Below are 14,883 nucleotides of genomic sequence, written 5' to 3' on the forward strand. Positions count from 1 at the left end.
ATAGGTCTTTATTTTGGCTGATGGTTTAATGGAAATGTATAAATCATAGTGCATTTTCTCTTTAGTTCCCTGTCATGAATCTTGTGGGAGCCGGTGTTGGGGTCCAGGAAATGACTCTTGTCAAATCTGTAAGTCCTTGGAAACTCAAAGCACACACTTGAAAGGTTTCTGTGAATTGTGGGGACTTTCCATAGACTTCTATTGTTTTTAAACTGACCAAACAATATTTTCTAACCCAACCCTACCCCTAAACCCCTCACAGAAAACCTGTTTGCACTGTTACACTTTCAGATAAATATCGTTTAGTATTTTTATTAATTTTTCCCCTTGTAGGGACCGCCACAATGTCAAAAATGTAATGTTTTACTATCCTTTTGGTCATTTGGTCCCTGCAATGTAGCATAAACAGGAACACAAACACACACATACTGGGTTCCCTTTTTTTTGAAGACATTTCATAGACATAATGTTTTTCTATACTGTTCTAAACACTTCATTCTGTATGATTTTTTAAGCTGTTTTCCTTATGGAGACCAAAAAAATGCTCAAATTTTACCAGGTACACACACTGCTCACTTTGTTTCTCTCCCATTCATTCTCAGTGACTAAGACAGTGTGCGCACCACAGTGCAACGGCCGCTGTTTTGGCCGCAGCCCGAGCGAATGCTGTCACATCGAGTGTGCCGGAGGCTGCACCGGGCCGCTTGACACCAACTGCTTTGTATGTTCAACAAACTCACATCAGTTCTTGAACATGGGTTGCACTAACATGCCAGATTCTTGAATCAAAACTTGACTCGGGTGCCTATGTGTTCACAGGCCTGTAGAAATTTTAACAACTCGGGGTCATGTGTGCCGCAGTGTCCGCAGGCTCTCATCTATAACAAAGTGACGTTCAAATTGGAGCCGAATCCTAATGCAAAATACCAGTATGGCACGATGTGTGTATCACATTGCCCTAGTAAGTGATTCCTTGGGATACAAGGAGTATATTTACCTTAAGCAAGCACTATCGGATATAATGTCAAAATATATCCCACTCTCCCAAATTTATGGTTTAATCCAATAGTTTGATGCCCTGTCTTTATACTTACTTGCTCTGTTTTCTTGTACTTCAGCTAACTTTGTTGTAGACGGCACTTCGTGTGTTAGCAGCTGTCCAGCAGACAAGATGGAGGTGGATAAAAAAGGGGTGAAAAGATGTGAGCCTTGTGGGGGTCTCTGTCCAAAAGGTAACATACAACATACCCATTTTGTTTACATAAATGGGTGCATACATTGGACTTCTGTTGTTTTTATCAAAAGTTTGGCATAAATATGATTTTTAATGTAAAGATGTATTTGCTCACCAAGGCTTCAATTATTTGATTACACTGCAAAAAATGCTTTTCTTACCTAGATTTTTTGTCTTGTTTCCAGTCAAAAAATTTTTAAACATTCTTAAATCAAGAAGGATTTTCTAGATGAGTAAAAATGATTGTCTTGTTTTCAGGAAAAGTCAAACTTAAGTGCATTTTTGCTTGAAACAAGCAACATAATCTGCCAATGGGGTAAGCAAAATAATCTTGTTTTCTGTTTGAAATAAGATTTTTTTTGCTTACCCCATTGGCAGATTATTTTGCTTGTTCTAAGCAAAAACTCACTTAATTGTGACTTGTTTTTTTCTGAAAACAAGAAAATAATTTTTCTTGTGCAGAAAATCTAGACAAGTAAAAATGATTTAAGATTTTTTTGAATTTTGGCTGGAAACAAGACGAAAAATCTAAGTAAGAAAAATAACTTTTTGCAGTGCAAAAATACAGTCAAACTGAAATATTATTACAACTTAAAATATCTGTTTAAATATAACATAATATGAAATTTATTTCTCTGATGCAAAGCTACATTTTCAGCATCATTACTTCATCCTTCAGTATGTATCACAGTAAATGTATCAGTTTCAACAAAAATACTAAGCAGAAAAAAACATAATAATAAGAAATGGTATTAATAATTGAGCACCAGTAATAATGCATAATAATTAAGCAGCAAATGAGCATATTAGAATGATTTCTGAAGGATCATGTGATACTGAAGACTGGAGTAATGATGCTAAAAATGTAACAAATAATATTACATTTTAAACAAGTATGAAAACAGAAAATGGTTCTTTTAAATTGTAATAATTTTTCACAATTTTACAGTTCATACAGTAGTTTTGATCAAATAAATGCCACATTTTTAAAATGTAAAAGCATTAGATTATTTGAAACTTTTGACCTATATTGTAAGTAAAGCTAATCAAAATTAGTACTTCAAAAAGAAAACCTTTTGCATTAAAAAAACACAGTTTACAGGCAAAAAATTCTAATGACTATGATTTTCCTGAATGTAATACTTGTAATACCAATGTCTATATTTACTGTTACTGTTTACTGTCTTTTTCTTTGTCCTTCTGAATATGTGTCACCATTGTTTCCTGAAGGAACTGTTTAATTTTTAACCATTGCCACACAGTGTGCTAAAAAATACAATAAAGTTTTCTTTGACCTTTTGACCTTTGATGTATGCCACTCCTGATGTCTCAAAAAATTCTTATTTCTTGGCATTATGTGTTTTTAACAATAACTGTGTTCTGTTTGTATTATTTGTGCAGCATGTGTTGGCACAGGTACACCTTCCAGACAGACCGTAGACTCGCAGAACATCGACAGCTTCATAAACTGCACTAAGATTCAGGGCAGCCTGCATTTCCTTGTAACCGGAATTAGAGGGTAAGATTTGAGATCACCGGCATTTAAGACAAAATTACAAAAATTTGTTGCAATATTTATTACTGTTCAGAAACGGTGACCTTTCTGTGCCTTTCTTTCCTCCACAGAGACAGCTACAATAATATTAGTGCTCTTGATCCAAAGAAACTGAAAATCTTCAACACTGTTAGAGAGATCACAGGTGTGTCTCTATGTGTTTTTTGACTTTTCTTCTGCACTTTCTGTAACCCATTTAACTCAGCCTTCTGTCCACTTGACAGATATTCTGAGTATTCAGTCTTGGCCTGAAGAGCTGGATGATCTTTCTGTCTTCTCAAATCTTGCAACAATACAGGGAAGATCTCTGTACAGGTGAGCTTACCGCCCATCTTTTGTTTGAAAGTCACTGACCTTATCTCCTGATTTCTCAATGCTTAAATGCATCAGTGTGGACAAAGCATTCCTGTTATTAGCACTGTTTGAGCTACAGACATAAATGATAGTTTCAGTCATCCAACCTAAAGTGAAGAGGCGTGCTATTACTTACAAAGCAATTAGATTTATCTAGCCAACAATTAAACATTTTTTTAAAAAAGCCCATACTTGTGTTTAAGGTGGGACCATTTAGCACAGATCACAATATATTGGCCTTTTTTTTTTAGATTGGACCAGTACACAACAGCTATTATATTATTATAATATGTAATAATATATTACAATTTATTCAACTTTTTATTAGTTTTTGCTTTTATTTTTTATATTTATCTTAAAGTTTTATTTTATTTTATTTCAGTACTTTGCCTAATTTTAAGTGTGTTTTTTTTCCTCAAGGCAACATTTGTAATATATATATACAATATATTGCCAAAAGTATTGGGACACTCCCATTCTAATGAACAGGTTTGACTACCTTAGTCATTTCCATAAGTACAAATCTTAAAGTTTAAGCATATAATGATATTCTAGGGAATTGTGTGCTTCTAATTTTATAGCAACAGTTTGGTAAGTGACCCCTTTCTATTCTAACATGACAATGCATCTGTGTATAAGGCAAGGTTCAAAAAGAAAAGATTGATTCAGTCAGTGTGGAAGAACTTGAATGGTCTGTATAAAGCCAAGTCCTAATCCCGGCTAAACTCCTCTGGTGTGACTTTAAATGCAGACCTTGAGCCAAAAACACATCACCAAACACCAATGACTTGTACATACACTACATGTGACAAAAGAATTGGGACACCTCCTTCTTTAGAATAGAAAAAGCACTTCCAAAACTGTGGCAACAAATATGGAAATATACTTATTGCATTTAAAAATTGTATTTCCATCTCTGTTGCAACAGTTTTGGATTTGTCTGAAATGACCGTACCCATATGTACAAGTCATTGGTGTTTGGTGATGATTTTTTGGCTCAAGGTCTGGATTGAAAGTCACACCAGAGGTGTTCAACTGGGATTAGGACTTGGCTTTATGCAGACCAGTCAGGTTCTTCCACACTGACTGAATCAATCGTTTCTCCATTGCCTTATACACAGATGTTTTGTCATGTTAGAATAGAAAAGGGTTCTGTCCAAACTGTTGCTATAAAATTAGAAGCACACAATTACCTAAAATATTGTTATATGATTAAACATTGAGATTTTTACTCATGGAAATTACTAAAATAGTCAAACCTGTTCATTAGAAGGGGTGTCCTAATACTTTTGGCAATATAGTGTGTATATATATATATATATATATATATATATATATATATATATATATATATAGATAGATAGATAGATAGATAGATAGATAGATAGATAGATAGATAGATAGATAGATAGATTTCTAAAAGTTGTGTGACATTCATTATACATTTTCATACTGGTTTCTTATTCTTTCTCCAGAGGAATAAGCACTAAGAGGTAGGATTGTGTGTTCAGCTTTAAGCTTATACTACTTTTTCTCTCTTTGGTTGATTGTTCTATATATTCATTAAAAAACAATTAAAACACATTTTGCATTAGTTATAGGTGCTTTACAATCAGCTTGGTGGTGTGGTATTTCTATAAGCTTCGGATTGGTGGTTGGGAATCTTGCATGGAAACTTTTCTGTCAATCATGAAAAGTTCATTTACTGTACATTAATGATTTTGCCTGATGATCATGAATGTGGCTCTTGAGATGTTACTTGAATTATATAAGTAGTGTGTTACTAAAAAGTACATGGGATTATTAATATTATTGAAGGTTGATCTTGTTGTTGCAACTAGCCCATTGCAGCAGTTTTGGGTTGGGATTTCAAGAGTCTTAAAGTCAACATGAAATGGTGTTCACAACTCATTTTAGTTCCTTATCTGACATACACTACTGGTCAAAAAGATATATTTTTTTAAGAATTAGTACTTTTACTCAGTAAGACTGCATTAAATTGATCAAAAGCGACTGTAAAGACATTTATAATGTTATAAAAGACTTCAATTTCAAATAAATGCTGTTCTTTTGAACTTGCTATTCATACAAGAATCCTAAAAAATATTAAACAGCAAAGCTGTTTTTTTAAATCTATGGGAAATTTTTCTTGAGCAGCAAATCCGCATATTAGAATGATTTCTAAAAGATCATGTGACACTGAAGACTGGAGTAATGATGCTGAAAATTCAGCTTTGATCACAGGAATAAATGACATACAAGGTCAAATATTTAAAAAATAATAATCTAACTGGCCACAAACCATTATATCTGACTGAAAATATTAATGATAAAAAGAATTAAGAATAAACTGAACTTACTGATGTATTTCTGAATGAAACATATTCAGTGGAACTTGATTTTATCTTTTAGGAATCTATGGCCTGGTTTCACAGACAGGGCTTATGCTAAACCAGGATTAGGCCGTAGTTTAATTAGGGCATTTAAGTAATGTGCCTTAGAAAAAAAAACATTACTGGTGTGCATCTTAAGACAAAACAAAGGCACTGATATATTTTAAGATCAGTCAGTGCAGGTTTCTTTCAGTTGAAACAGCTCAGACTTACATTCTAGTCTGAGACTAGGCTTCAACATGCATCAATAAATTGTGCAATATAAAACCAGCAACTTGTATTAAGAAAGTAAATAGGGTCAGTTCATTTCATGTTGACTTTGAGAACCATGTCATTTCATTTCTTTTATTTTTCAAATAACCATTCCACATGTTCTCTCTCAGGGGTTACTCGCTTTTGGTGATGAAGATTCCTACGTTGAAGTCTCTAGGTCTTCGCTCACTAAAACGGATCGGTGACGGAGGCATCTACATCACAGGAAACAAGCAGCTCTGTTATCACCACACTGTGAACTGGACACGTCTGTTCGGGAACGGCCCTCGGCGCCGCCAGAAACCCCTCGACATCAAAGACAACCAACCACAAGAGCTATGCAGTGAGTACATGTGCCACACTACCAAAGTGTTTCAAATGGACTAGTTATGAGTTGTCTGAACAAGTAGTCATTAGGGCAATGGTTTTAAAGGGATAGTTCAGTTTGTCATGTTTTACTCATCCTCATGTAATTCCAAACTTGTATGACGTTCTTTCTTTTGTGGAAGACAAAAGAAGATATTTTGAGGAATGTTGGTAACCAAACAGTTTGGTTTCAGCACCCATTGACAAAAAAATAAAAGTAATACAATAGAAGTCTGTGAGAACCAGTGTTGGGGGTAACGCATTACAAATAACACAAGTTACGTAATAATATTACTTTTTCCTACTAACTAGTAAAGTAACGCACTACTTTTCAATTGACAAGAAAATATCTGAGTTACTCCCCCCCCCATTTATTGAATAAAAGTCCCCACGTTGAGAGAAATTGTGAGTAAGATGATACTTTAGTTCTAGAATAAATGTGAACATCACTCAGTAAAAAACCATTCATACTAATAAGCAAAAATTACTCAAGATAATCTAACATTTTTTTTATTATTGCTGAAGAGTTGACATTTTTTCTTCTGCGGTCTACTGTACAGACATGAATTTACTTTTCTCTAAGCCTGAGGCTTTTAGTGTAAAAAGGCTTTTACATTTGCCAAAAATAGAACTTTTTGTATTATATATAAACAAACAAGCAAGCCCTTAAAAAGTAACGCAAAAGTAACATAACGCATTACTTTCCATAAAAAGTAACTAAGTAACATAATTAGTTACTTTTTTAGGGAGTAGCTCAATATTGTAATGCATTACTTTTAAAAGTAACCTTCCCTAACACTGGTGAGAACTATCACTATATATCCTCTAATGCAAATTTTCGGTTTTGGTGCACTTTCACTTTAATTCTGATTTAAAACATTCTAAAAATATTTAAGATAAAAGGTTAACAATATATTCATCGTTGCTGTGTGTTTTTACAGTTGAAGAAGGGCATATGTGCGACCCCCTGTGTTCATCTGAGGGCTGTTGGGGTCCGGGACCTGATCAATGTGTGTCTTGCAAGAACTACAGCAGAGGGGGAACATGTGTACCACAGTGCAACTTTCTTTCAGGGTCAGTAGAGGACAATTGCTGTGTCTCATTCTGCTCTCTAGTTCCAAATCTTTTCTACATTGTAGCAGTTAAAAAGTGTATGAAATATGGGCGTGTTTAATATGAGTTATAAGTATATATGTTTAATGTGTGTAAATTTGGTGCAGTTAATTATTGAAAAAATAACATTAAAATGCTTTTAGTGGTAGAATGAGTGAATGAATCTGTGCTTAAGGATTAGTACACTTCCACAATGAAAATTTCCTCATAATTTACTCACTCCCATGTCATCCAAGATGTTCATGTCTTTCTTTCTTCAGCCACAAAGAAATTAAGTTTTTTGAGGAAAACATTCCAGGATTTTTCTCCATACAGTGGACTTCAGTGGTGCTCAACGGATTGAAGGTTGAAATTGTAGTTTATGCAGCTTCAAAGGGCTCTACACGATGGCTTTCGCTAGATACGACCCTCATTCCTCGTCTAGAGCCCTTTGAAGCTGCATTGAAACTGCTATTTCAGCCTTCGTTCCATTGAGCACCACTGAAGTCCATTATATGGAGAAAAATCCTGGAATGTTTTAGTGTTGTTCCGATAGACGATAGTATCGTGTATCAACGATAGTCAGAGATATCACCTGTTGCTGATGGGTTTGACGATAGTAAGACGATTATTATTATTATCCGTCAAAAAGGCACCTAACTTTAGAGATGCGGCGCGGAGAGTCGGTTAATGCCTCTTGAAACTTGAAGCGGTATAAACACAAGTATAGAGTGGCTGCGTCGAGCCGCAGATGTGTGCAGTGAAAATGGGTAAGAGATTTATTCATCATACAGTGTACATAGATTAAGTGTAGACAGTCATTGGGATAACAGAGGTAGTCAAATGTGGTTTAGGCTGAATTAAATATGATTTATCAGAATCCGTCTGTATATAGGAAACATAAGCACCTCAGTAACATCTGTATGCCTTAACTAGATTTACGTTGCGATAAAATGGCGCTAAACATACGCACGTGAATTACTCGCACATGGCTTCTCCTCATTCTATATGAACTGAACTACAACATGAACTGATGACAACAATCAGACATACAGTGGTAACATTATCGCAATATGACGGGTATAGAAAGATACATTCATTTACATTCAGGCACGCACATTTACCGCACCCTGAAGATAGCAGAGAATGAAACCGAAAGTAAACTACCGTCAGCGCTCTGTACACGCACAACTGTGTCACAATTCACATGCACTACCCTTACAAAACGAATAAGGAATTTATTACATATTGACACATGTACATGTTATTAAATAAATTAGCATGATAGTATCGTGTCTCGGCGATCTCACAGGCTGACGATAGGACGATATGAAAATTGAGCATATCGCCCAACACTAGAATGTTTTCCTCAAAAATAATTAAACATATTATACCCAAAAATTCTTCATACAGTGGACAACCAGTTAAATTGATAAGAATTTGGGACCAAAAATTATTCAGAGAATTGGATATGTTTGGATTAAGTGTTTTTTCTTTAATTCTTAATGCGACAATTTTACACCACAGACTGAACAAAATTAAGCATTGCTTGGAAATTGGTCAACAAAAAATTGGTATTGATAGTTATCATTGTCTGAATCTTTGGTTGATTGTAATTTATTACATACCTTTCTATCAAAATTATCTGACATTATCAAGATGAATTTGTTCTGACACAGTTCTTGTCATATTTGTGACCCTGGACCACAAAACCAGTCTTAAGTCGCTGGGGTATATTTGTAGCAATAGCCAAAAATACAGTGTATGGGTCAAAATGATTGATTTTTCTTTTATGCCAAAAATCATTAGGAAATTAAGTAAAGATCATGTTCCATGAAGATTTTTTGTAAAATTCCTACTGTAAACATATCAAAATGTAATTTTTGATTAGTAATATGCATTGTTAAGTACTTAATTTGGACAACTTTAAAGGTGAATTTCTCAGTATTTTGATTTTCTTCCACCCTCAGATTCTAGATTTTCAAATAGATGTATCTCGGCCAAATATTGTCCTGTCCTAACAAACCATATATCAATAGAAAGCTTGTCAGCTTGTTTTATATGATGTATACATCTCAGTTTTGTAAAATTTAACCTTATGACTGGTTTTGTGGTCCAGGGTCACATTTCATTAGCACTTTCTAAACTATAAACTGTGGGAAATGTTGAAAGGTGTCTGAATAAATTTTGGTTTAACTGTATAATACTTATTTTAAAAAAACATTAATTGCATTTATCATCATTATATATTATATATGTTTCCTACTTTTTGTAATGTCTGTCAAAAGCCTTTCACATTTAACACAATAATGACTTAAATGTAGTAATTATTTGCCACATAATTGTTTTGTAAATATTTTGAACCTTTCATGTTGACTAAGAGACTGCAGAAAACGTGACATTGAGCAAACTGGAATGAAAATTCCAGTGCCATGTAATGATTTTGCAACTGAAATAGCGCTTAGAACTATAGAACTAGGCAGTGACTATAGGGAGTGGATTGAGACACACCCAGTGTGTTGTTTTTAATGTGTGTTGTAGACAAGGAAAACAATATTAGGTATGATTTAGTACTGCAGTACTCCTGAATGATCTCTTTTGCTCTTTACAGTGAGAAAAGAGAGTTTGCCGGACCTAAAAGAGAGTGTTTGCTGTGTCACCAGGAGTGTGCGGTGCAGGAAAGCAAACACACCTGCACAGGACCGGTAATCTATTGTTCTCTGATAGAATGTTGTTCACTGTTTGCACAGATTGTTTGATTTATTAAATAATCTCTCGGTTTCATTCATTCTGCAGGGTGCTGATGAGTGTGCGGCCTGTGCGCATTTGCAGGACGGGCCATACTGTGTGTCCTCGTGCCCAGAGGGGGTTCAGGGTGAAAATGGACTCATCATTTATAAGTTCTCCAACAACCAGCACAAATGCCAACCATGCCATGCCAACTGCACCCTGGGGTGAGGAAGCTCAGAATGTCAAAAACTGCAATATGTTATATCAAATAAATGCTTACTTATTTTATATTCATATTTTATGCATACTTAATTTTTACTTATGGTTAGCAATTATTCATAAGTTTTTATACAGAAATACAGATTGCCTGGTGGGGAATAAATAAAAAATCTGAAAAAAAAAATCAGTAATTTAGATTTTCATTAAATAAGGAACTCTGAACTCTGATATAATATAAAATAATTAGATTTTTTAGGAAGTCTCTTATGCTTACCAAGGGTGCATTTATTTAAATTAAAAAATAAAAGTAAAAGTAAAAACAGTAATATTTTGGATTATTTTGGATAATTTAATATGTTGAAAAATATATATATATTTAAAAAAAAATAAAAAAAACATTAATATTTAGGAATGTTGTTACAAACTGATTTCTGATTAAATTTACTGACAAATATATATTTGAAATAAAATAAAAAAGTAAAAACAGTAATATTTGAAATATTGTTACAAACCGATTTTTATTTTAATATATTGAGAAATATATATTTATGTAAAAACAGTAATATTTTGGAATATTGTTACAAACTGATTTCTATTTTAATATATTTAAAAATACATTCTAAAAAAAACGTAGAAACAGTTCAATTTTTGTATACAGTACAGACCAAAAGTTTGGACACACCTTCTCATTCAGGTGTGTCCAAACTTTTGGTCTGTACTGTAGATATGAATTCAACTGAAAAAACTTGTGAAAAAATATCTTTCAGGTGGTCAAATAGCAAATAGTGGAGCTCTGCAGCCACCTACTGGTAAAAGTTGTTTGTAGTTGTTTTTTTTTACTTTTAAAACTGGATTTTCCAAAAGATGGGCAAAAATCTTACACTAAACCATGTGAAATTATCCATGTTATCCCCATGAATTAAAGTTAGAAATGTGGGTCTTTTATAAAGTGAATTTTACATAAAAAGCAGTTTTTGTATAAAAACCCATTTATTTATTAATTTATATAACCCACTTACCCACTGAAAACTGCACAAATATAGAGTAAAAACTTGAATAAACAGAAAAATATACAGTACAGACCAAAAGTTTGAACACACCTTCTCATTCATTTGAATGAGAAGGTGTGTCCAAACTTTTGGTCTGTACTGTATATTGTAACAAACAGATTTCTGTTTTAAAATATTGAAATATATATATTTTAAATAAATAAAAAATGTAAAAACAGTAATATTTTGAAATATTGTTACAAACTGATTTCTATTTTAATGTATTTAAAAATCTATTTTTAAATAAATACAACATTTAAAAACAGTAATATTTAGGAATATTGTGACAAAAAACGATTTCTATTTTAATATGTTGAAAAATATATATTTTAAATAAAAAAAATGATAAAAACAGTAATATTTTGGTATATTGTTACAAACTGATTTCCATTTTAATATATTGAAAAATAAATTTTAAATAAATAAAAAATGGTAAAAACGGTAATATTTTGGAATATTGTTACAAAATAATTACTATTTTTAATATACTGAAAAATATATATTTTAAATAAATAAAAAATGTAAAAACAGTAATATTTTTGAAATATTGTTACAAACTTATTTCTATTTTAATGTATTTAAAAATCTATTTTTTAAATACATTTTAAAAAAAATGGTAAAAACAGTACAATTTTGAAATATTGTAACAAACCGATTTCTGTTTTAATATATTGAAATATATATTTTAAATAAATACAACTTTTAAAAACAGTTATATTTAGGAATATTGTGACAAAAACCGATTTCTATTTTAATATGTTGAAAAATATATATTTTAAATAAAAAAATGGTAAAAACAGTAATATTTTGGAATATTGTTACAAAATGATTACTATTTTTAATATATTGAAAAATGTATATTTTAAATAAATAAAAAATGTAAAAATAAATATTGTTAAATATGGTTACAAACTCATTTCTATTTTAATATATTGAAAATAAATATAGTTTAAATAAATAAAAAATTAAAAATGTCTATTTTAATATATTTTAAAGAATAAAAAAAATTAAAACTATTTTGGAATATTATTAAAAAACGATTTCTATTTGAATATGTTGAAAAATATATATTTTAAATAATATATATATTTTTAAACAGTCATATTTTGCAATTATGTTACAAACAATTTCGATTTCTATTTTAATATATAAAACATATAATTTTAATAGATTCAAAAATGGTCAAAGCAGTAATATTTTGGAATATTGTTACAACGATTTCTGTTTTAATATATTTTAAATAAATATAATTTAGTATCATTTATAAATATAAATATAATTTATTCATGATGCAAAGTTTATTTGATCATTTATATATTAATAACATGTTGATTTGCTGCTCAGGATTTTTTAATCAATAGAAATTTAAAAATAATGTGTAATTTAATGTACATCAGTGTAATTACTGAAATATTTGTGCAAATCAATTAAAGATGCATTTTGTATGTTTTCTGTCTCAGATGTTTGGGTCCAGGTCAGAATGATTGTGTGGATTCGTCCAGGTCAGATTCTGGGTAAGTGTCTCCCCCTGCTGGTGTGATATATCACCTGCAGCTGGCAGTCAGTGTATAACTGTGTATTTTGTCTTCCAGGTTGCCAGTGACAGCAATAGTGCTGAGCGTCATATTCGGTGTGCTAGTCGCATTCTCAGTGTTTGTGCTGAGCGTCCTGTATCGCAGAAGTGTCGCCATCCGCAGAAAACGTGCCATGAGGAGATATCTGCAGAGTGGGGAGGTGTGTGCAGATACACATGTGAACCAGCAAATTAAATCGTTGAAGTGTTGTATAAGGTTTCAAAATGTGTTTTAGAGTTTTGAACCACTGGAACCTGGAGAAAAAGGCGTGAAGGTTCATGCACGAATTCTGCGGGGGTCTGAACTACGAAAAATCAAACCTCTCGGCTCTGGAGTGTTTGGCACCGTGCACAAGGTACTTACACGCTCTGATGTAATTACATGAGCTCATACCGAAACCTGATAATAGCTCATATCACTTACTGAAGCCTTTCCTCCGGGTGCTCTGCTAATACAATGTTTTCTTTCTTATTTTGACTCTGTTACTTTGTTACTTTAACTGTATCTCATTTGTTTCTTCACAGGGAGTTTGGATACCAGAGGGAGACACTGTAAAGATTCCAGTGGCTATCAAGACTATTCAAGACCGTACAGGACGACAGACTTTTCAGGAAATTACGGATGTAAGACACACACACACACACACACACACACACACACACACACACACACACACACACACACACACACACACACACACACACACATGTTGGGTTTACATGTTTTATGGGGACATTCCATAGGCGTAATGGTTTTCATACTGTACAAACCGTATTTTCTATGGCCCTACACCTACCCTACACCTAAACCTAGCCCTCACAGGAGATTGTGCACACTTTTACTTCCTCAAAAAAACTCATTGTGCATGATTTATAAGCCTGTTTCCTCATGGGGACCTAAGAAATGTCCCCACAAGGTCAAAATCTACTGGTATTACTATCCTTGTGGGGACATTTGGTCCCCACAACGTGATGAATACCAGGTACACACACACACACACACACACACACACACACACTGCCTATACTACTTATATGCTATATGCACTAATTAATTAAGTTATTTAAATGTTTTTATTTATTTATTTATTAATTCACATATTTTTATTTTTACTTGTGGTAAGCGATTGTTCAAAAAAATCTGGCTAAATGAGGAACTTGACAAATATTTTAATGTTTTTTAATGTTTTAAGATCAACAGTGACAATAAAAACATTTACAATGTTACAAAAGAGTTATGTTTTTAATAAATTATGTAACTTTAGAATATAAAAATTTAAATATTAAGATTAATATAAAAATATTAAGCAGCACAACTGTTTTAATAATAATAATAATAAATGTTACAAAATAATAATAAATGTCAGTTAGAAAATTGTCATAATAGAATGATTTTTGAAGGATCATGTGACACTGAAAACTGGAGAAATTATACTAAAACATTCAGCATGGCATCACAGCAATAAATTACATTTATATTTTTTATAGAAATCAGTAAATTGAATTAATAATAATATTTGTCAATATTACTGTTTTTATTGTAGTTTTGATAAAAAAATGTAGCCTTTGTGAGCAAAAGAGACTTTTTTTTAATCTAAAAATTTGTACTAACCCCTTTTAATTTAATTTCGTTTAATTTAATAAGTTAAAATTTAATTTAATTTTTAAATGATTTTTTTTTTGTTCATAGTGACTTTTAGAAGTTTTTAATTAAAAACTGATGACTATTAATGTGTATTAATGTGTCAGAATGTTAACCATTCATTAATACCTTTTAAATTTAATTTGTACTAATATTTCACAATATTACTGTTTTTATTGTTGTTTTGATCAAATAAATGTAGGCTTGGTGAGCAAAAGAGTCATCTAGATTTTCATCTTGATTTTTAGTTTTTTTTTTTTTTTTTCAAAAACAAAATTTTTTTTACTGACCCTTTTTTAAATTTAATTTTATTTAAATCACCTAATTATTTAATTATTTACCTTAATTCATTTAACTTAATTTAATTTCTGTTCATAGTGACTTTTAAAGTTTTAAATTAGAGTTTTTAATATTTTTAAATTAG

General features: G+C 31.8%; 1 protein-coding gene across 1 annotated transcript in view; it reads left to right on the forward strand.

The window, feature by feature from the left end:
* The window catches only part of erbb3a (erb-b2 receptor tyrosine kinase 3a), a 40,827-nt gene that overhangs the window by 16,193 nt on the left and 9,751 nt on the right, over nucleotides 1-14,883 (forward strand). Inside the window, exons 5-20 of the mRNA XM_073851825.1 lie at nucleotides 66-128; nucleotides 603-721; nucleotides 820-961; nucleotides 1,119-1,232; nucleotides 2,636-2,753; nucleotides 2,861-2,934; nucleotides 3,014-3,104; nucleotides 4,619-4,636; nucleotides 5,920-6,131; nucleotides 7,096-7,228; nucleotides 9,858-9,951; nucleotides 10,043-10,200; nucleotides 12,705-12,758; nucleotides 12,837-12,978; nucleotides 13,054-13,173; nucleotides 13,343-13,441. Coding sequence (XP_073707926.1) covers nucleotides 66-128; nucleotides 603-721; nucleotides 820-961; nucleotides 1,119-1,232; nucleotides 2,636-2,753; nucleotides 2,861-2,934; nucleotides 3,014-3,104; nucleotides 4,619-4,636; nucleotides 5,920-6,131; nucleotides 7,096-7,228; nucleotides 9,858-9,951; nucleotides 10,043-10,200; nucleotides 12,705-12,758; nucleotides 12,837-12,978; nucleotides 13,054-13,173; nucleotides 13,343-13,441 — 1,751 coding nt within the window. The remainder of the gene's footprint in view (nucleotides 1-65; nucleotides 129-602; nucleotides 722-819; nucleotides 962-1,118; nucleotides 1,233-2,635; nucleotides 2,754-2,860; nucleotides 2,935-3,013; nucleotides 3,105-4,618; nucleotides 4,637-5,919; nucleotides 6,132-7,095; nucleotides 7,229-9,857; nucleotides 9,952-10,042; nucleotides 10,201-12,704; nucleotides 12,759-12,836; nucleotides 12,979-13,053; nucleotides 13,174-13,342; nucleotides 13,442-14,883) is intronic.

This window comes from Garra rufa, chromosome 12 (assembly GCF_049309525.1).
Source record: "Garra rufa chromosome 12, GarRuf1.0, whole genome shotgun sequence".
In the NCBI taxonomy this organism is placed as follows: domain Eukaryota; kingdom Metazoa; phylum Chordata; class Actinopteri; order Cypriniformes; family Cyprinidae; genus Garra; species Garra rufa.